Below are 23,581 nucleotides of genomic sequence, written 5' to 3'. Positions count from 1 at the left end.
TTGTTGATAAATGTTTTTATATGTACAATTAGTTTTGAAAACTTACTTAAGCCGTATTTCAATCGCGTTAATAGACATTTATGTAATTTATGTACAATAATATTAGCAGAGAACGAAGGAACATTTTAGAATTCATATTGTAGCTGCTTTGTTAGGTGTTAGGTATTATAAGTTTGTTGGTTTAAAAGAATGGCTTTCGGTTCGATTCGGTTCGGTTCGTTTTGGGTCACACAAATATCAATCTACTCGTATGATTTGGATATATATCTGTATGATGCGTATCTATATATATATTTAAATCGCTTGCTGAACAACTGAATATACAAATACTGCGCCATATTTAGACTTCTGTGGAGCGCGAGTCATCTGACCGCGATGCCTTGCGTTCTCGTCCTGGTATGCGTCCCATTACCACAGGTCCTGACTGTGCCTGTGCCTGCGCCTGTGCTTGAGCTTGTGCTTGTGCTTGAGCTTGTGCTTGGGCCTGAGCCTGGGCCTGTGCCTGAGCGTGTGCCTGCATTTGAGCCTGCGCCACCTGTTGCTGTTGAAGCATTTGTTGTTGCTGCAGCAAGTAAGCTGCTTGCGACTGCTGCACGAAGTTGGCGTGCGTGTAGGCCTGCATACCAGGCGCGGCATAAACATTGCTGGTGGTGGCCTGAAGGTTAAACCGAATTTTCGAAGCCGCATTAGCCGCATTGGCCGCAGCTGCGATGGCAGCAGCGTTTTCTCGCGACGCACTCGACGTGGTTGTCGACTGAAATGAGATGCTCATGCCGCTATCCAGAGAGCCGACGCTGCCCCGTCGCTGGGGCTTCTCATTACCGACTGGAGAGAAGACAGAGATTAGCAACTAATTAGACAGTCAAAAAAAGTAACACTCACATTGCTCGTGCATGTCCAGCAGACTGTTGCTGAGTGCGCTACGCTTCAGCTGATTGGAGTCCGTCGAGCTGGACGCCTGCTCGCCGGCAGCCTGTGTGCCGGGCTGATAGGGACAGGGACACACCTCAACATCGGCCACACCGCTGTCACGATTATCTGCATTGCCGGTGGCGCGATTGCGCGCTGACTTCTGTCGCTCAAGTTCGGCTTCTATGCGCAGCGATTCCATTTCGTCCATTTCACTGATGGATTCCTTGAGATCCTCGGCAAACTTGCAGCGATCATGCTCGTTGCGCGCATTAAACGTGATCAGGATCTTGCCGTCTACCTTCTGGGAGAGCTGAATGCAGAACGGATAGTTGGGCAAGTCCAGTAGGCTGACCACGGCACCACAGAGCGGAAAGCTGTTGCGGAACGTGTACGTCACGGAGGTTTTCTTCTTGCTAAAGATTTTGGTAATGACCAACAGATCGTTGAACAAAAACACCTCTCGCTGATGGACGCCTGGTCGCTCCTTCTTGTTCACATCGGGTATCTCGTACAGACGGCAGTAGCAAACGAGGCGTCGATGGGGCAGGGCCAGATTTGGTTTCTTGCCCACTATGGTCGCCTGAACCTTCATTACTTGGGTTACATGATCGCTGCCTGGCTTGAATTCATCCGACTTCACACGTTCGAAAATGCCGCTCAGCATGTCCTTGTCAATGTCATGACAATCATCGATGCCGCGCAAATTTTTGATGAAGTCCTCAACGCGCATGCGGCGCTCCGGCTTCAGATTGGGAGTATGCAGATCCGTATTCAACATAATGATGGCAAATGCCAGCACAAAGATCTGCAATGAGTCAATATGAAGGTTAGGTAAAGCAACGAGCAGTTGTATATCCATTGGGCTTACCGTATCGGATGACCTCAGCCGCCCCACAATGTCCGCATTGCACTCGCAGTAGCGCTGCGAGAAGATCTCCATCAATCGCTCAATCTTTTGCGCCTCGCCGGGCATGCGGAAGTAGGCCTGGAATTTACGCAGTGCCACGTCCACTTGCCGCCCGGACAGATCCAATTCCATGGCAAAGCAGCTGAGCACCGCCATGTTGAATTGATTCTGTAGATTGCCCAGATACTCGCCAATCATTTGCCGTGAGAGACCCTTGCGCGTGATTAGGAAGCGAGCGACGCCTTGCGGCGTATTCTCCAGAAACCCGCGCCTTATCAAGTAGGTGATGCCCTTCTCTGGCTTCTTGTTGAATAGATTCAGCCCCACTCGATACTGGCGTTTGCGTATCGTCTCCGACATCTTGTAGTTCGGGGGCACGCCCGCCGCAGCGGCCGCCGCTTGCAGTTGCTGCTGTTCATGCTGCTGCTGCTCGTGCTGCTCATACTGGGCGGCACTGGTGTGCGAGGAGATGGCATGATCATCTGTGGGAGGCACCCCGCCGGGCGCTGTGGCTGCTGCCACTACCACCTGCATTTGTCCAGCGACGCCAACGGACTCAGCTGAGTGCGTCGAAAACTGCTGCGAGCTATTGAGCGCTGTGCCTCGCTTCCAGGTGTGCGGGGAGTTGCTGCGATCGGAGCCCAGGTCGCTGTTGATGTTCCGCTCAGCCGAGGTGATGCTCGAGTCCGAGCCGGAGCTCTGCACAGACGTCAGACTCCCGTTCTCAGCCGTCTTGCAGAGCCCGTTGGTGCGCAGCAGAGAGGGGGGCGGCGGCGTTTGCCGCTGCATCATCAGCAGCTGACTCTGCTGCTGAGCGGTGATGGAGGATGTGCGCTTGGGCACCTCCGGCGGCACCTTCTTTCCGCTACCGCTTCCTTGACTGCCGCAGCTGGGCGTCGGCGTGGTGCTGCCCCCTTTGGGCCGCATGTAGATCTGCGCCGCCGAATAGTAGGGCGTGTGTGGCGAATGGCCACTGGTGTTCACCCACGAGGCATTCAGCGAAGTATCCGCCGAGCTGGCATAGCTCAGGTCGTGCGGCGAGCCGTGGTAGCTGGTGTAGTACGCAGCAGCTGTCGGCATCGCCTGCGCATTGTAGTAATGCGGTTCGGCAGCGTGCAGCAGATTGACGTGCGGGTGCGAGGCCAGGCCGGATATGGAGGTTGTGGAGCTGGCAATGGACACGGGTGAGGCGCCTACGTTGCAAAAGGATTGTTAGCGATTCTCTTTTAGTTTTGGAAAGCAGTATAATAATTGACAATTGATTTGGCTCAAAACTCAAATTCTAAATCAAAATCAAAGCAAACTCACCCGACTGACTACGTGGTATGGGACTACAGTCCAGCTGACGGCGCTCGCGCATGGACAGCGAACGCGTTGGTGGCGTTCGCGAGAGTCCCGGGGAGGCGGCACCTGGCGGACCCGCCATTATGGTCACACGTGGCTGTTGCTGTCCCGTCTGCTGCTGTTGCTGCTGCTGCTGCTGCTGCTGCTGCTGCTGCTGATGTTGCTGTTGCTGCTGCTGCAGCTGCAGCTGCTCCAGCTGAGATTCTGTGGCGCTGCCATAGGCAGACGATAGCGATGCATTCGCTGAGGCGCTCTCCTCGGCCAGGGTCATGCTGGAGGCGGTAACCACCATGCGGCGACTGAGGCGCTTCTCCGCCTTAGCCATGGCCGTGATCGAGGCAAACTTCTTGACCATCATGTAGTGTCGGAAGGCGCGCTGTATGGTGACTGCCGCATTGCGTGCCCGTACGCCGCCGTACTTGCGTTCCAGCAGCTCGATCTGTTTGTCCAGCAGATCCTGCGATAGCTCGTAGCTGCAGAGCAATTCCAATCGAATTAGTCAAATTTCACAATAAGCAAATGAGCACTACAATAATAGTTAAGCAGAAACTGCGCCAAGGCGTGTCACTAGACTGAGGGAATTGCGCACAAGTGCCGCAAGTCGCAGCCATTTGATAAGATAGCGTCTGTTTGTGTGTATATATATCTTTGAAACACAACTCGAGCTGTCGACCTGATTAAAATGTTGCCACGAGCAACCACCAGCAACAACAGGCCGTGCCAACTGAATGAAAGAGGAGAGCTGACGACGTGCCAAGTGCCAGCTGCCAGCAGAATTTGCTTATTGTCGTAAAAGCGAAAAAGTTTCCCCAATTTTTAATTTCGGCCAGTTCGATCTTGTCTGATTGCTAAATCAGCCAAAAGTCTTGACTGCGGCCTATTAACAGTTAGATTTCATTTAAAATCAGCCGCTGATAAGGCAATTCCTCATTTCAAATTCAAGCATAAAATATAGCCGAGCCGAAACTGTAATAAACAAATTCCAAACGAACCTTTTTTGCGACTCTATAAAACTAGCTTTACGCGCTTTTAATTGGTCCACCACATGAATGAATCTGTTTTAAATGTAGCCCATATAACTATAAGAAAGAGGTCGCATATCTAACTATCAGTGTGTCTGGCTGGTGGCATATGAAGTCAAATATTTGTTAATGATAAAACTCTTAACTGCTGTGGAATTTTATAGTCTAGATCTCGCTCTTTAATCTGAGAGCTTTTTGCAAAAGCCTTGTTATCCTAGCACAGATTACATCGACCTATATATATATATTACTACTAGGATATATTAGAAAAGAGTCTTTTTATTTAAGATCAATCGTTACTATGATAGCTGCCCATTCAGAGAGTATTTGAAGGAGCATAAAGAGTTCGCTGAGGCGAACAATTTCGAATGTATTTTAAGGAATAAATCACATTCTTATAATTGTTACATGTGCTCAGCTAAACAAAATTCCCTTTTATTTGAAAGCAGCTTCAGTCACTTACTAGCCTGCAGATATTGCTAGGGCCAACTGCAATGAAGTGAAATAAAATCAGCGCTTTGTTTATATCGTAGCTATCAGCTATAGTTGTGTCCCCTTATCATTTCTTTATGAAGTGGAAAACAGCTGGAAAGTGTTTGCTTCTCGCGTCTGTACTCGCAACTGCAGCTGGTTGCCTCTCGGTCTGGCTGCCCCTCATGGCAGAGTCAGCTGTCAGCTGAGGCGCTTTCCCAAATAATTGCATGCGCCCCTGGCCACAGGTTGTTATCGTGCGTCAGTGCCTAATCTTGGATATCAGGTCTTTTGTTATCAAGCGATTTCGGCGCAGAGCAAAGTCCGAGCTCATTAGGTTCGCTAAGGTGTCTCTGCCCAGCCCTTGCCCACCTGTTGAGCAGCTGTGATAGCAGCTTTCTGCTCCACTATATCTAGTTGTTATTATTTATCAATCAGGCACACTTACGCTGACTGGGCGCGAGTGCGCTTGAGCACATCGCCGCCGTTCCTTATGGAGTTCTTCTTGTGCATACTTTGCTGCTGCTGCTGCTGCAGCACGATTGCACCAGCTCCGCCTGCTCCGGTGCCCACGCCGCTGCCTGCGATGACAACGGCGCCGCCATGATGATGATGATGCCCATGGCTGTGCAGCAGGTGGTGATTGTGGTGGTGGTAATGCCCACTGCCCGGTGGTGCAGCCTGCACTTGCATATAGTGCTGCTGCTGCTGCTGTTGCTGCTGCTGCTGTTGCTGATGGCACGTGGGATACTGCTGGATCTGGTAGATCATCTGCGGATGCTGCGGCGCGGGATAGTTGATAGTCGCGGCAGAGTTGTGACCGCCGCCCGCATAATGATTCTGTAGATAAACATAGCCACCGACGCCGTCGGCGGTTGAGCCGGAGCCATGTGCTCCAACTTGCGCTCCGGCCAGATCGTATTGTGTGGAGCCACTGCGCTCGATGCTCTTCTGGGGAAAGCTGCAAGGATTCGGAAGAAGAAAGCGTTGCGTAAGTAGCCATTGCAAGGCTTTAAACAGAACTTTCATTCGAGACATATATCCAATGGATCGCTGCATACCTTTCGCCAATTATAAAACCAGAAATGCAAATTATCATTTCGACTAATTCTACGATCTTAAGTCTTTAAAGAAAACACAAACACACACACACACACAGATGTAAAGCGGGCACAGTTATAGGCGTTTAATATTCACATATAACAACAGTTTTCGAATAATTCTTTTAATTTTATTCAAATTTTATTTCGTGTTTCGTTGTTCGTGTTTCTTGTTATTTTTTGTCAGTTTTTTTCGGTTAGACCGAAGGTAGGAAGCACCACTCAAGCATTTGGGTGAGCCGGAAGATCACGTCGTCGTCCAGCAACGTTCGCGTTTCAACTAAACCGAGCGTCCAGCCAGAGCTCGACAAGCTGCTCGAAGCAACGGCAACAGCTCAGAAACGTGTTTCGCATGGCTGCATGTGTGTGTGTGTGCGTGTGTGTCTGTGTGTGTGTGTGTGTGTGTGCCAGCTGCCTACGCATCCAAAAAAATGCATCTGTTTTGTTTGCGCTCACAACAATTGCTATCCCTTCGAAGCCATAGACAATACGAACAGACAACAAAGAGAATATCCTAAGCGTAAAAGGATCCATTATACAAAGGCAGAAAGACGAGAGGGAGATCGCCGAGGCAGCAGAGGGTGCGGGAGAAAGATTTGAAAACTAAATGCCATCTGGCATAGGGATCAGGATCAGATCTTCGACTGAAGCAAAAGTTACAGAAATGATTAGCTAACGATGACAAACACAAACGAAGATCCCCTCGCTTTAGAAAGTGTGAATTACACGAAGCATTCAGCACAGAGCTCGGAATTCTTTGAGCACTCGAACAGCAATTTGTAACTTAAACTGAAAGAAATATGCAACAAGTAGAAGCGGAAATTACAGAAGATAAATATATAAAGATTTCCCTTTTTATTGAAGCTGCAAAGTCCTTTCGTATAATATCATAATAAATAATTCTTTTCTCTGTTTTAAAGTCTCATCTTTTCGTTGATTCGTATACATATAAATCAAACTGAAGGAGAAAATACCTATTTGCCTCTTGCAGCTCAGTTGCAGTGGGTCTATAATTGAATCTTAAATCGATTTGCATTGCAAAGCTGAAATCATTGATTATGCCTTTCGTATAGCTTCGCCTTGGCAGCGCTTCAAATCGGTGCACAGTTGAAGGCCTAATAAGTTGCTTCTAGTGATCTTTGCTTCTTTAGCTAAGCCAAGACCTGCTCGCAGAACAGCTGCCTTTTGCACCCAGCAAGCAGAAACCGGTTGGCAGGATAACCAGAGAAACAGGAACACGTACAATACGATTTTCTTTTCGAATGCACCTGGCGTCCATTTCGGATTGTCCTTACGGCAGGTAGTTGCCTGACAACAACAACAACAACAACTCGCTCGCTTGTTGTTAGTGTTGCCAGCCACTTGATGCGTTATCTGCCTCTCTTTCGCGCAGCCTGCCTCGGCTTGGCTTGCCACGATTTAAGTGCTCTAGAGTCCTGCCATGTAAATTGAGGCCAAGCGAGAAACATCTGCCACACGTCTTCCCTAGTTGTTTGCCGTTGCACATGAGTCCAGCTGTTTGTAGCTGTTTTTGTATCTGTATCTGAATATCTTATGCGGCTTGCCACTTCACAAACAAACGCTCTGCAGCGCTTTGCTCGCGAGCCAAAGTTTTAATTTGTTGCTGGTCGCGGGGCCATTTCCTCTTGCCGCTGCACTCACTTCCTCGCTGCCTGCTTAGTATGCAACAAGTGTCGCCTCTTGGCGACTCGGCTTGGCGTGAGCCGCAACGGCGGCCGCCTTTTGCCTTTTGCCAAAGCGCAACCGTAATTGTTATTGATTTTACATTAGTGTTCTTTTGAGAACTTATACTTTATGGACTGTGCCCCAGTCAAAAACAACAAACAAACAGACAGATAGACAGAAAGACAGACAGATGGAGAATCGGACAGACAGCTGCTAGACAGGCTGCCACAACACGCGTGTCATATTGCTTCACACTGAAGCGGGCGCCCGTGTAGGAGACATGATATACCGCAAATACATATATTAATAATAAATTATGGGCTCAACTCGTGTGAAATACAATTTTCATATCAATAGACTCTTATCAATATTAATATGAATTATCTGCTAAAAATTACGATTAGATTAAACTTTTCATCTTATCTAAAACATTTAAAGTGCAAGCTGAATTTATTAATTGGCTTCTATTAATAAACTAAATTCTTATTTTACACATGTCAGCAAAATGTTAGCTAACAGATCTTTTAAATTAACGTTACATTACATTGCGCTTACAGCCTAAAGATATGCAATGCTTTTGTGCGTACGAAATATAAACTTCACCACTACGCAGAAGGCAAACGAGTTCCACAGCACTGGTAAAAGTGAAACACAATGCAAATGGAACAGCAGCGCTCAGCTGCACACTTGAAAACGGGTTCCACTGCAGCGCTTATTACTGTTGAAATTGAAACGCGTTATAAATGGTAAAACGGCCTACGAGTAGCAAAGTGCGACTGTATTACAAATGTATTATTGCAAAGCAATCTTAAACAAATATCACAGTGGCAATGAGACAGCGATAACAACACGTTGTAAAACAGTTATAAATAAACATTAATATAGTCGTAGACAGTTGATCCAATGACAGCGATAAGCGCTGAATGAGCTTCCCTTTTGCCCGTAGTGTATCCGGTGGCGCTTACCTGACGGCCGTCACATGGTGCGAGGTATGCGTCTGGGTTTCCTTGTGCCGCGTCGAGAGACTGACAACGGTCACGTGTCGCGTGGCTGTGCGCACCACGCGACGCACTCGACTGCGACCATCACCCACAACAACAACAATCGGCGGTGGCTTCTTATCGCTGTCATATTGCAAAAAGGACTCGCCGCCGCTATCATCGAGGGATGACGGCACTGGCACTGGCAGATGCCTGCGATTGTTGTGACAGTGTTTGCTGCTGCTGCTGCTAGTCTTGGACATGATCAGAGCGGGAACGGGAGATTGCAACAGCGACGTCGCATTCGACGCGTTATTCCCACTCGAGACAATTGAAATGAAACACTTTACTGTTACAATACCGAGAGAGCGCCTAGTCTGAAGCGGGCGCGCGCGCGCAGATAGGCGTGGCTACACTTTCGACTTCACTTTCCGTAGGTTTGTTTGCTTGACGTCTGCGGTTGTTGTATTGTTTGAGGATTGGCTTTCGTTCGTTTCATTCATTAGCAAATCGATTTCTTCTTTGTATTGCCGTGTTGTTGCTTTGCTTATTTGTATTTAACATTTATTGTTCTTGCTTTCGTTATAATTTATGTACGTATTTATATTTGTTTGCATTTATTTCTTTGCCATTTTATCTTTGGTTTAGTTTTGGAATATTTCGGAGCTACCCTCTCTCGCTACATTCCGCTGTAGTCGAGCGTTTAGATAACGTTGAATTTTTGTTGGCTCTAAGCGATAATATTAGTTAAATATATTTATTAGGCAGACATTCCAAACGTGCGTTCCTTTCTTTTGCGCATTGCGCACCTCATTTTTAACCCCACAAGCACAAAGTTCGCTTATTGCGAACGCCCTTCAAAACCGCTGTAATAAAACAGACGGTGGCAGGGACAGCGTGGAATTGATACACCCAATGCAAGGGAGCGCGCGACAGAGAAAGAGAGAGAGAGACAGAGATACAAGTGACAATCGCTAATGAAACAAGTGGGTTGCGTGACACTTGCAAAATGTTTGTTTGTTTCGTTTTATTGTTGTGCTTTTGTGCTTATGAGAGTGAGTGAGAGAGGCTCTCTTGGAGCACATTGTATCAGCTTTGTAGCTTTTTAGGTCAGCGATCGTTGTTCACGAGTAAAAGTCGCATAGCTAGAAAATAAATGAAACTACCGCAGCGAGTGCCAAGTTAAAGAAGAAGAAGGAAAGACAATATTCAAATTAAATGCGAATGCGAGTGCGAATGATAGCACATTCATATGTCAGACACATGCCACATGCCACACCACAACAGTGGGATGTTGATTAACAGTTTGACATCCGTCTGCAATGGAAAAGCTCGTTGAGAAAGCTTTTTGGCAGTGCTCCCACAGCGCCTTGGATAGCTGTGACCTGCTCTACTTTAATAAGTCCATAAATCATATGGAAATTTACGTGAGAATTTGTCAATGCGCCCGACAAGTTGAGCGAGAGAGAGAGAGACAATGGCTCATAGAAAGGGAAAAATATTCGTTTGTCTATCAGCAGACAAGATCAAGATCATTATGTAAATTTGTTGTTGGCATCAAATATATATCTACATATGTATGCATGCACAATTGAACAAAAGAAAACGAAGAAGCGATTCCCCCACACTAACCACAGCCATAAATCTGTTGTCTGGTTTTTTATGTTTTTCGCAAGTTCAAGAACCTTTGTTGAGTGTCTCGAGTGTTTTTGTTTTTTGAAAGCGATCGCTGATGTCTTCATCGTCATCAACAAAAGTATCTGATTCGTTACAATTCTGGTCAAATGTTGTTCATGCTGTCCCTAATGCCTGTCATAGCGGTGATTGTTTCGTCATTTGTTGTTACTCAGAAAGACACACAAATACATTCACACACATGATTTGACATGAAAAAGCTGTTTAGGCCAACGAATTTCGCTGTTTCGATAATCCAGCCCAGCCCACAAACAACCCCCTATTCCCCTCCCCTTTGTTGTCTGTTAGCCTTGCCTTGGATTCCACAACAAGTCATGGCGCTATTGGCCAAAACAAGTCGCCTACAACACAACTGTTCTGAGTAGAATTCTCGAGTCAAGTCAAGTCTACACTGAGATCTGTGAGAATGCTGCCCCGAAAAACCCACTCGTAAAAACTAACCAAGCTTCTAAATATGTTTTCTTATTTAACAACAGTCGCAAAGTTGTTGTCGTTTTCTAACTTGATCTCGTTGCTGTGCCAAACGTATTCTAAAAACAACATTTATTGCAAGTCTCTCAATCTGCATTTTGTAATTGGAATTTTGTTGAACGAGTTTTAAATTTAGCAGAAAATTGGCTTAGTTTTTAGCATTCGGCGTTGGTTTTAATTTATGTTATGCTTAAGCTCTACTTGCATCCGCCACTGCGCACGACAATGGCAACTAGTTGTTGTTGTTATTATAATTGTTGTAGATAGAGCGGCCTTTGTTTTACAGGTGTTCCAATGCACGAGCAACAGCATCAGCTGCAGCAGCAGCAACAACCACGACAGCGACAACAATTGCAGTTGCAATCAGTTCCAAGTTGTTTTGTTGTATAATTATTAAATTTATAATTATTACACACAAACATAAACACACATACACTCAGGCGCCCAGAGCGAAAGGGAGAGAGAGAGAAAAAGGTAGCAGTTAAAGTGCAGCTGGCTGCTCAGTTGGGCTGCGCAGTAGCAGTTCACAATAGCAACAGCAGCAGAAACAGCGGTGTTCGGTACTGAATTCACTTTGTGTCATTAGTAACGGCGCACATAATCCAACTCTCTTTCGCTTACACTCTTTCTCTTACACGCGGTCTCTGTCTAACAAATGGAATGCGTTTGCGTTTGCCTTTGCCTTTGCCTTTGTCTTTGCGTTTCAACTGCAATCGGGCGGCTCAAAATGAGCGGAAGAGGAAGTGGAAACACAATATGCAACAACGCTAACTGCACAACGCGACTGCGACGCAGCGTAATTGGTTGGCCAGCGATTGTTACACAAGCAACGTACCAAGCAGCAGAGACGCAGCGCAGCAGATCGCGCAACGACTGCGCCTTGTACGATTCGTGACAGAGCGAGACAATTTTGAGCGTAGCAACCGTTAAAAGTGACTTGAATCTTTTGCTTTCTCTGCGACTGCAGCTCCCAGATGCAGCTGCGTAGAATCAGCTGTTAAGCTTTTATGCTCCTCAATGCTTTACCGTCAAGTAAATACCATCACATAAAGCTTTAAGCTGCAGTATTACGATCTGAGCTTAACAGAAGGACTTTTGGGTCGCAGTTACGGTGCGACGGTTTACAGTTATTTTAATTGAGCTCTTTTTTCAGGCGAGGGCTGTAGATTCTCTAGTGCATATCTCTATGAGCAGTAGTTTAAGCTCTCAGCGATTGCCTACAGTTTCAATTATACATATGTAACAGAAATTTCCAGTCGAGTCCACATACACACACCCCGTGCATACACACACACAAACACAGACATGAACTGAAAGAGACCGACAGTGGGACGTTTTGGTTGTGTTTGCCGAAACGTAACGGGGCAGTGGCCGTGGCTTTTGCTTCTGCTGCTGCTGCCGCTGCTGCGGCTGTTCCCGCTGTCGACGCCTGTTTTTTGTTGTTGGCGGCACTATTGTTTTTGTGATACGCGCGCAGAGAAAGGCGATTTTCTCTTTAATTATATTTTATTTTTTACATTACAAAAATTGTATGCAATGGCTGCTTTTTGTTTTTTTTTTCATGATTTCCGTTTGATTTTATTTGGTGGTTTTTAGCTTTTTGTAGTTGCTGCTGCTGCGGCTGTTCTCGCTGTTGTTATTGTTATTATTTTCTGTGGCAGGGGAACACGACGATGTCAAATTAATAAACCGGCCCTGGCATGACAGCAGTCACAACAAACAAATTGGCAATTACAACAAAAAAACAAAGCAACAACAACAACAAGGCGAAGAAGACACACGCGCTGGCAAGTCGTGAATTGTATGATTTATACACACAAACATACACATAGATGTTTGTGTGTGTTTTGCAATTTAGACTCTTAAATTTAATTTTCATTTTTTCATATTTTTTAACACTCACACTCACTCACACATACGCAAGCTTTTGTTTGCAAATCAATTGGCGCGCTGCAAAATTTGTTATTCAATTTCCAAATTTCGTTGCTTGTTTTGCGTATGCAAAGTGGCAAAAGAAACAACAATTAACGAATCCATATTCAAAAAAAATAATGGATGCCAACAACAAAGTATGAGCAGCAACTCACTCCCAGACTGAGCCAAGTTTATATATTAACAACAAAACGCACGATCGGGCGGGCAGCGACTGCGACGTCGACGTCGTTTTTAACAGAAAAGCGCGCGCACGGTTTCTCTGTGGCCTGTGCTGCCTGCTTCGACGAAACTTTGAGAGAGACTAAATTGGCCGACAGAGGCGCGCGAGCTTCCAAGCCGTAAATCGACGGCCCGTTTCCACTTCTATTGGTGTGTGCGAGAGAGTGAATAAATGGTGTGTCGGTGTGTGTATATATATATATATATATACATATGTGTGTGCATGGAAGTGTGTCTGTGGGTATGTGTATGTGTGCTGTATTTGCTAATAGGCAAGTTTGTGTGCCAGTTATTGTTGTGACTGCTGTTCTGGCTGTGTGTTAAGCTGTTCTTTTCGATTTGATCTACCGAAAACAATTGGCAGATCGTAAGCAAAACACTTGCAGAATAGTCAACTAACACACACACAAGCGTACTCTGAACATACAATACACCTGCAGCTCAATAAATGCGCATTGACGTACATGCTGTGACTGGAAGGCAGCACAGTGGGACAAAGACTAATTGAAATTAAAAAAAAAAACAATTAGAAGACTTTACTCATCGAGATTACTATGATGTAATTAACACACCTCAAGTACCTCTGAAAACATCTGCAGTGCAGCAGTTTGTGGATAGTTTTGTTAGTTTCCATTGTCAAATTGAGTAATTGCAAAAAATAAAAAAAGAAAGAGGCAAACCAGAAAATACTGAATACACATGAATAGGAAACTACACACTGCCATGAAATCAAGGTGTAAATTTGTATGCAAACGACATGTACACACATGCACACACCGTAATGAAAGAAACTCATACTCAAGCAGTCACTGTCAAAAAGGCGATCACAATAGCAACAAATTTATAAGGCAGCCGAAAACAGCTGCTCACCACAACAACAGCAACTGCATTGAAAGAGCCACAAGAGCGACAGCCTTACAAAATGAGCGAGTGAGTGCCAAAATAATAACGAGCACAACTAACAGACGCGAGGAACATGAGCAAACAATAAGCTGCGCTTACGTTACGCTCAGGTGACTCACGACCTCACGTCTGGCTCTGGTCTTTGAAGGGCGGGTGAGGGCGGCGGTAAGCGGGGGCGCTGCAGTCTCTCTCTGCTCTCTGCCTCTTTTTTGGCTCTTTCTCTCTGAGCTTGTGCATGTGCTGTATGTATGAGCACGGGTGTGAGTACATTATGGCCGCTGTAAGCGCTAACTGTGAGGCACTTTTGGTAGTTAGTCGCTTGCGGCGGGCTACTAACAAAATGGGCTTCGTAATGGCTGACTGGGTATGAGACTGAGCCAAGCGTTAAGCGTCATGATGAGTGTGCCTCTGGATATGGCTATAGCTGTATGTGTGCGTTAGTGTATGTGAGTGTGTGAACAACAAACCATTTATATCCGGACCTGCGGCCTGTTTTGACTTTTCATTGAAACTCGCTTGTTGTTGTTGTTGTCGGACATTGCTGTCACTGGCATCGTTAAAAACTAAAGTCATAAAAACCAAAACTTGTGCCCACTGTACCTTACACACACGCACATAGCATAAACATAACTCACAATACGACTATCTGTCTACATATGCAAGTTTCTATGATGATATGATGATATTAACGCATTAGGCACAAGGTACACAAAACCCATTTACCTTTTGCCTGACTTTGTCTCAGCTGTTATGAAACAATCAGCCACAACAACAACAACCGACTATGATGACAAGCAACCAAAAACAACAATAACTTCATGCAAGCGAGGGCAGATCGGTAATAAAGTAAATGCCAAATATAGAGTGAAAATCATTTATGGTTTGATTTGGAGCTTAAACAAATTTAAATAATCATCGTCTTAACCTTTTCATATCAATAACAAAATTCAGATTAAAACTCATATTTGTAGCTGAATAAATTTCCATATTGCAAATATTTTAAGATTTTAATCTAACGAAACATTCATGAGTTGAGGTTTTATAGCTCGTAGTTCGTAGTTAGAGATAATAGTTAATAAATTGGTAATAACATAAATTAATTTATTTAATTATAATTTTCATAATTGTTCTTATATATATTTATTTATTCAATATTATTTTTCTTAGCTAATAAATTTAACTTTAATTAATCCTTTACTTTCGGTTACGACTTAAATAACGTATTTCGTTATTTTGACTCAGTCTTTATGACCTTTTCTTCAATCGTACAAACATCATTGATCATGCACAATTTTTTGTTTTATCTAAGATGAAAATTCGGTTATCTAATCTGTATTGACATACACTTATACGTTTTCTTATAAGACATAAAAATTTATAGACTATGCCAAGTTTTGTATAACGTATCTTATCTTAACTCATTTGACAAGCTTTTGTCAGAACTGTTTGAGCGGCCCGTGCGAGCACAAACGCATATGAATCGCTTTGTGTAAGTTCGTATATGTTTTTATTAGTAAACAACTCGAATGTAGTTACTAACTATGTGATTGCGATTACGCTTAACGAACGATTACGCTTGTTGACTTGACCTTAGGCTTCTGAGCCCAATTTGTGGACAAATATGTACACACATGTGCATGGATATGGTAGCAGCCCTAAGAGTTAGCAGCGCGGCTACAAGACCTTCATATTCACCCAAAATGCCAACAACGATTGCCAATCCGCAGCGCCCGTCTCCCTCACTCTCTCTCTCTCTCTCTCTCTCACGCTCGCTCTCTTCCATATCACATATTAGTCTTCCCCTCCCTTGCCACATTCGCTTGGATAGTACCTTCAACTTGCGTGTTGCGCCGTGGCCATCGTCGATTGTATTCGGTCATGGCTGCCAGTCTTGGCAACTTGGCAGCCACATGGAGACCAGGTTGTCTCTGAGCTGGTGATTAGAAAGTGAACGCTGGGCGAGCTGAGACAATGGCTGAGAGCAGCGGTTACAGTTAATGAAGCGTGCCTCCAATGCCCTCCCCTCATCTGAGCTAGCGAAGGGCACGCGACGTGCTTGGCCTTCGTGGCACGACATTAATTGCAGTTGTCATTCGTTTTCATTTATTTTATGAGCAATATTTTAAGCCCATTTCCCTAGTATAATATACTACATTATAGCTGTGCACTAGACTCTGCACTGCTCGGAGACCTTTTTTAACTGTTGTGTTAGGTTTGAGTACACAAAACTTAAGCACATTCACAGGCAGTCATAGTCAAAGCTTTTGACCTAGATCATCTATATATTTATCTTAATAATCTATGTGTACGAGCTCCAGGCACTTAATTCCTTTTCCAGAATAGTAATAATAATACTAATAATTAGTTTAGTAGAGAACTATGACTCCTTAGTTCATCAATAATATGTAATTTATATATGTATATATGTATTTATTGCACTTGTACTCAGCTCTGCCTTCTTAAGCGCTTCCCCTATTTCATAACACAGTTTTAATACCTTTTAAGACAGAGCATCTGTCATAGGGCTCAACATTGGCCCATCTCTAACCGAAGGTGAACAAAGATCACGACAAAGTCGCTCGACGATCTGCTTCACTCTCACTTGGCCGGCCATTTAATTAAATGTGTAACAAACACACAGCCTCCGATGATGATGAAGATGAAGATGAGCAACAATGACGAGCCACAGCGACAGCAGTAGCAGCAGCAGCAGCACAAATCACATCACTCAACATCAGCAACAGCAACAGTAACAACAAATGGAAATGGGCAGCGGTTTTGCTTCTTTGTTTTTAATTTTTTAATACTCTGTACCAAATGGCTATGGTTGAGTAAAGGTATAATAAACTGGTAGGCATTTAAGTAACATGCAGGTGAGAGTTCCGCCTACCCTAGAAGTGTTATGTACGTATCTAGAAGATATGTAATATATATCATAGTTTCAGATCGAGTTGCCTTGACTTTCATGCTAAATAGATTATTTTGTGTTTTAAGAAAAGATTTTTGCACTAAACCTTGACGATTATTAATCCAATTTAGGAAATATATTTAAGGAAGATCAAGAATATTTTACTTTTTCTATGTCCACATATGTAATTAGTATATAAAACTTAAACAAATAAGTGTCGTGCATTAAGTTTCTTAACTATCAAAGAATACAGTTACACAGTTAGCGATGTTCATACGAAGTCCTCCGCATAGCTATCGGCATAGTGTAGGTATCACTCGGTCAAGCATACTCTACTAGACGACTCTTACTCGTATTTATTTTTATCTCTTTCGCTGTTGAAAATTATGTTAGTGGGAAATTTTTAATTTTTTGTGGCTGCCAATGAAGTACACGGCGAAGCGCCGCCAAAACTTCACTTTCACTTGCACTTCACAGCACAGCACAACAAAACACAACACTACACAGCAAACAAAAAAAAAAAAGAAACAAACAAAACACATTGCTTTACTTCACTTGCTTCGGCATGGCCATGAATGAAGCGGTCGCTGTTTGTTATTTGCGGCTTTTTGGCTGCCCACTGGCGTCGCCTTCATCAATCACACAACAACAACAAATACAACAACAATAATAATGAGGAGCGTGCGCCGCGGGCACAAGCGGCAACAACGTTGTTGGCTCATGTGGCACAATTGCTGCAAGTGCTGATGATGCTGCTGCTGCTGCTGCTATTGCTGCTGTTGTTTGCTTTTTGGGAAAGTGCGCCCACAAGGGTTCTATGCTCGTTAGGCTCTAAATCACGTAGTCAGACTCAAACGAAGCCCCTTGCCTCCTTCTCCGCTCATTTATAGCCCAGCAATTGGCTCTTTCAGTCTGTCTGTCTGTTTGTCTGCTTTCTTTCATTGGAGAAAAATTCATGTTTACAAGCGATTAGCAGCCTATTATTTATTTATGTATGTTTCATGCAATTGAATCTCTCTTCACAGCAACAACTGTTGCCTAGCAAAATCTGTGGCTAAGATTATCATCATCATCATCATCAGCGATTCAAGTGAGCCACAACAAATCGCCAGCTTTGCATAATCAGTGCCCAAATTGGACATCATTATGCGAAACTATTTTTACTTTTTGTTGCTGCTTTTTTAATGTCTATTTTTGGCAACATAACGCAGCTGGCCACCGAAGCTAATGAACTTTTGTGGCATGTTGTGTTTGCTGTAAATTACAACCCTTGCCGAGGCGAAGGCGTCTTCTGATTTGATTCGCGAATGTTGCGAATACGATTTCGTCAGCTTCCAATTCAATGCAAATTACTGACAAAGCCCAACTACACGCTCTGTCGACAAAGCAACAACAGAAGCAACTACAATTGTCGCTATTGTGCAACCAACAAGCAACAACAAAAGCCAGTTAAGCCAGAACCTTAAAGTGTAGGGTGCTTAACAGGGAATATGGCCATAGTTGATTCATCACAAGTTATCGAATACCATGGAATCTTATCAAAAGCCTAACACATATGTGAATATAATAGATATTACTTTTATAGCCATATAAATATTTTCTATAAACTATAAATAAAGTCATATCAGAGGCACTTAAAGCTTATAAATTGGTTTACAATTTGCATCTACAATTGCATGTACTCAAACTCAGCTAGAGTACACTTCTTTACGCCTTCTGATTGCAGGGTACGGACCGGGCAAAGTACTTTTGTAAGTAATTTACTTAGCATATATGCACTGCAAGTCTCTTCACGGCAAAGCGTCGGCTGACTAACTGGAACTCAAGAAATTTGGCTCACAACTAGGACGACAACAACAACAATGACAGCAACGGCAACTGCTGCAAGAACTGGTAACTGGTCTGCCGGCAACCGGCAGCCAAAACTGTGGCAACACCTCCCTCTTTGGCATACTCACAAGGCACCACACACATAAACAGACACACACACACTCATGACGTCAGCCGGTTGGCCACGCTTGCAACTCTTCTTAACTGGTTTACACATTAATTTAGATGCTTTCTTGATGCTTGAGTCAAGTTTTTCGGTTTTATTCACATTTTGGAATTTATTTACACATTTTGCGTAGGCCTACAAACCCAGAAGCCTACTAAAGCGCCGGATACCCGCTCAGTCGGGCTGGCAAAGAAATCACACCCGTTTTCTTATCGACGAAACCACTCAAAAAAAAACTCTCAATTAGCAAGTAGCTCCAGGTATATAGCAGAAGGCGGAAGGTTAGAAAGATCATGTGAAATTAATGAATCATCGGGTTCACTTGCTGGGCACACTTTTAACCCGAGATTTGCATCTCAGTTAAACAAGTACATGGACCATAAAAAGAAAAGTAACGTCGTTTAAATGCTCTTTAAACACTTTCCTAGCTTATACAAATAGAGCTATCTATAAAAAGATGCTTTCATTATTCATTATTTCATAATTGTGTGATACCATAAGCAAATAGACGTATCTGAAGTACCAGAGTTAGGCTGATTCGGCCGTTGCAGTTGTCCAAGGAAAGAATAAATCTATTTCTACTAAGCGTTACACACTTGATGACAAAGCCACACCACCCAAAGCTTTATTATAGGCGAAAAGTATTTTATTAGCGTGACTTTCGAATTCAACGGACTAAGCTGAGCTTTTAGCTGCTTGGAACTAACTCAAAGATCAGTTAACTACATTGATTCATAGACAGTCGCTTAAGCTACATTTCAGATGATTAAGTGCTAACGAGCTACTATATATAGAAGTATAGTATATGTGTATATACTATATGGAAACATCCATTACTCGAGCTGTGTAATGGCAAGACCTGGACGACGAATTTTAATTACTTTTGCATAGATGAAGCCTCACTCACGATTATTGAGATGCCAAGAAAAATATAAGACGAACATTTATATTGAAAACGTATATAAATATTTATATACATATATATATATATTGAATTCGTAGTTCTGTGCGCAATAAAAAAATCTAGTTTGGTTTTATTTGCTTTTATCAAAATGTTCATTAATTCAGATTTATTTTTATGGCACAGCGAGACAGACTATGCAGTTCCTTATTAGTTTCGATTTGGTTTTAGGATCGATGACAAAACAATGCATGAGTCGTTAAAAAATTATTATTATCAGTGCAACATTTGAATACAACAAGCAAGTCGGGTCTTGTATACATTCGTTATATCTAGACATACTCAACTAAATGCTTTTTCTTCTCGAAAAATCGAAGGTTAAACACTGATCTTTATGAAATGTTCAGGGCATGAAGGTGACACCAAAATATAAATATGAATTGTATATATAAAGCCCAAATAGCTATCAATCAAAATTAATTTCATTTTGATGGAATGGTAGGACCAGAGTAGAGTACTTGTTATCTTTCGATACTTTTGATACTTGAGTTGTGTGTGCCAGACGAGAGCTTAAGTCTTCAATCTTCAATTGGCAAAGTTAATTTTATTTGGCTGATTATCCTAATAAAATGTATATGTAGCACTTGGGGACGACCTCGGCCCCTGCTGCTTGTAAGTTACATGTCAACAGAGCCTATATACCCTGTCTAAAGTAAAAAAGTGGTATTAATTATTATAATTGTAAGCTTCAACGAAACAAAGAAACAATCATGGTCATAATGTCAAATGCATAAACAACTTTATTGCAAAGAAAAATGAAACCAACTCAATTATATAAAATTTGTTATGCAAATTGCATAACAATAATATGATATGGCTTATAAAAAGTTTAATTTAATTTTTGTTATTTTTTATGTTTCAAAATTTTATTCAATAGTAACTTAACTCTCGTTTGACTAATTAAGGAGTATACTTAAGGCAAAAATATTTTAATTTGGCAAGCATTAATTGAATATTAATATTAAAATTTATTTTTATCTGCATATACATATAAATAGGGAAGCACGAAAAGCTTAATAATTGATATTATTTAAAACATCAAGTTGTTGCTGTTTTTGCAAATGTTTTAGATAAAATGTCGAGCAATTTATGAAGATCGAATTACTACCTCAGTCCAAGATAATGCTTCTCTGCTACAGATGCATTGCCTCGAAGACCTAACGGCAGTCATGTACATACAATCACGTGTTTATCATGGAATATTTTATGCGCGTGTCGCGGCGTGGGAGTCGTAATGCTTCAACCACATATACACACAAATGTATATCTGAATCTGTGCATATAGCCACATATATTAAGACCTATCGAAAAAACAGCTGCACATACATATGCGCCTACATAGAGATACACTCACTATGTGTGTCATGTGATGTTGGCTGTATTGAAAATGTCAGAGTTCAAGGTTTTTTGTTACATTGTGTTTATGTAACTGTTAGCTAGCACATAAAAGCTGTTCGCACAAACATAAATGTACATAAATAGATGAAAGTTAAGGCGTACAAATATATATATTGATATATATTATATATATATATAATTATATATATTCATGTGTTTGCTGAGTGCCAAAAATAACCAATTTGTTACGCTTGAATGGAGTTTGAACCAAATTAAGTCAAATATTCAACGAAGCGAATTTTATATTTTTATAATAAATAACTGATAAACATAAATGTATATAGATATTAGATTAAGTAAAGCCATTCGCTCCAGTACTGCTGCCATGGTGAATATTGGCTTTTCGAGTTGAAATTGTGTATTAGGCTCCACAACTAAATGCATAGCATACTTTGGGGGTTGCCAATGGAATGAAATCGGCAATCCAAAGCATACGCTAGCCTGTCTGGCAAGCCACTCACTAATTGGAGAAGTGTTGCCTACTTTTGTGAGTAGCTAGTTTTGAGTCCAATTTGAACTAGACAAAGTGCATTGTGTGGGCGATGCCGCCTTTTCGTTGCCACTCCACAAGCCAAGCGGTGCGTGGTGTGTGGGCTCAACGAAGGGTGGGGCAGCGTGGGCGAACCGCTGCGTTCGTGTGGGTAGCTATACAAACGAGCAGGAAAGCAGAACAATCTACGGGGGGAAATACCCGAAACAGTGGAGATATCATTGATTTTTGCTGCTGCTGCTGCTGCAGCTTCAATGGGATGCGTATTGAAGGCGTTTATTGCGTCACAAGCGGCCTCGGCCAGAGCGAACCTTGAACTGCCGGCTGGGAGCTCAGCAGGAGTATATGTGTCTCTGGGTGTGTGTGTGTATGTGTTTCACTGTGGGCGGATGCCCCACAAGTGCAGCCATGCAAACACTGAAAAGGATAATGCACAAAAAGGGTATACATGTGTCGATAACTTACCAGTAGATCTCATTGGAGGTAATCATATTGGTGGTCTTGTAGTACTGGGCGGCCGTATAGCTACTCATTTTGTATATATGTGTGTATGTGGTATATATAAATATATGTGTAGCGGATACACGACTTGTGCTACTTAAGGCAGACAGAGGCCCTTTAGAGCTGCGGGCAGTGTCTAATGAAACGGAATTGTTGTTGTTGTTATTGTTGTTTTTTGGTTTGGTTACTGCGGAACTAGGTTCTGATTTTAATGGACGGTTTACAACACTTTGGCACCAGCGAAATGATTATAATGTCAATAATGATGATAGAAAAATCAATACGACAACGGCAAAAATTTCATTCGTGTATATTTGTTGAGCGGCGGGCCAATTTTGCGATATAAACGATAAGTTACTCATATATATTATGTGTGTCTATATAGACGTCCGACAAATCAGGAATTATTTACGCTCATCGGCAACGACTACGAAGACAGCGAATTTGCCGGGGTTGGCTGCAGACAAACGAATACATACACAGGACCGCGGCGATGAAGGGGCGGGCAAAACGAACGAAATTCTTGCAAAAAAAAAAAATAAAACAAGAAAATAATACAACGGGAAAACCGAAACCGAAACCGAAAACGGGGCAAACCCCCACGCAAAAGGATACGCTTACAAAATTAGTATGCACACTAACTAGGCCCTCGAAGCCCTAGACACTAGGCACTAGCACACACTAGAACTAGAGCGCAGTTGAGGTTACATGGATCTACCTATCCATATATGTATATATATAAGTAATATATATATAATAGAAAATGTTGCTAGGCGGAAAAGCGTCTGCGAAAAACTAACGTCGGCTAACTGTATTGCGAGACTGACTACTGAGCAACGCGTTACTAAAGGCGTCGACAGAGCCAAAGCGGCGTCAACTTAACTCGAGAGAGGCACAACGACCCTCTTAACACAAGAGAGAGAGAGAGAGAGAGCAACTAAGCGAGAGAGCGAGCGCCCCTTGGCCCAACCAGATGGGACAGATGCGTGTGCGGGTTGTTTTCGTATTGCGTCTCAGTTACTTTTAGCCTGGTGGTTGCTTCGTGAAGGCCCTGACTTGCAACTTGCAACAGCAACTGCAACTGCAATTGCATTGCAGAACAGCTGCTGCTGTAGCTGCTACCAACAACAAAAACCACTGCAACTGCAACTGCAGTTCATTGACAAACTCTCTCAGCTAATAGCGCAATTGTCAGCTTAATAGTTTTATGTTTTCATTAAAATCATTAAAACTGAAAACGAGTCCCATTAACAACAATTGCCGAGCGCAACTGAGAGTCAAATTATATCTGTTGTTGTTGCTGTTGTGTGTGTTGGAGCAACCTCAAGAGAGTGTGGCAGGCAGAGAGAGAGAGAGCAAATGCGTATGCTTAAGGGTGGCTGTGGATGCCGTCGCACAGAATACGTCAGGCATGAGCGAAACGAATCCGGAATGTTTTGCGCTGGCATAAGGAAAACAGCTTTCAAGTGCCAATGTGCCTTAAGATGCTGCCACACACACACACACACACACACTGACAATAAAAGGACGAGACTTCTTTAGGGCAATTTATGGCTCACCCTTATTTGCCAAAAATTGGGGTGAACTGAGAGCAAAGTGAGCGCCAGTTAAGGCGAGACTGTGAGAGAACGTGAGTGTACAGCGTTGCCAGATTGAAATGTAGACAAATACACTTGGAGAAA

At 43.1% G+C, this 23,581-nt stretch overlaps 1 protein-coding gene across 4 annotated transcripts in view; it reads right to left on the bottom strand.

Moving 5' to 3' along the window:
- LOC111597500 (IQ motif and SEC7 domain-containing protein 1) overlaps window positions 1-23,581 on the bottom strand; it is a 35,452-nt gene continuing 11,871 nt past the window's right edge. The window contains exons 1-6 of one of the 4 annotated variants that reach the window (XM_023312263.2): window positions 21,864-22,129; window positions 5,105-5,617; window positions 3,128-3,636; window positions 1,781-3,012; window positions 883-1,717; window positions 1-825 (exon numbers count right to left, since the gene is read on the bottom strand). In XM_023312263.2, the coding sequence (XP_023168031.2) occupies window positions 341-825; window positions 883-1,717; window positions 1,781-3,012; window positions 3,128-3,636; window positions 5,105-5,617; window positions 21,864-21,931 (3,642 nt within the window). In that variant the 5' untranslated portion in view covers window positions 21,932-22,129 and the 3' untranslated portion in view covers window positions 1-340. Of the gene's footprint in view, window positions 826-882; window positions 1,718-1,780; window positions 3,013-3,127; window positions 3,637-5,104; window positions 5,618-8,407; window positions 9,153-21,863; window positions 22,130-23,581 lie in introns of those variants that run through there. The other 3 variants (XM_023312262.2, XM_023312261.2, XM_023312264.2) reach the window with 3 other exon arrangements.

This window comes from Drosophila hydei, unplaced genomic scaffold, assembly GCF_003285905.1.
Source record: "Drosophila hydei strain 15085-1641.00,03,60 unplaced genomic scaffold, DhydRS2 tig00000001-arrow-pilon, whole genome shotgun sequence".
NCBI classification, from domain to species: domain Eukaryota; kingdom Metazoa; phylum Arthropoda; class Insecta; order Diptera; family Drosophilidae; genus Drosophila; species Drosophila hydei.
This window is presented reverse-complemented; position numbering and strand designations above follow the sequence as displayed.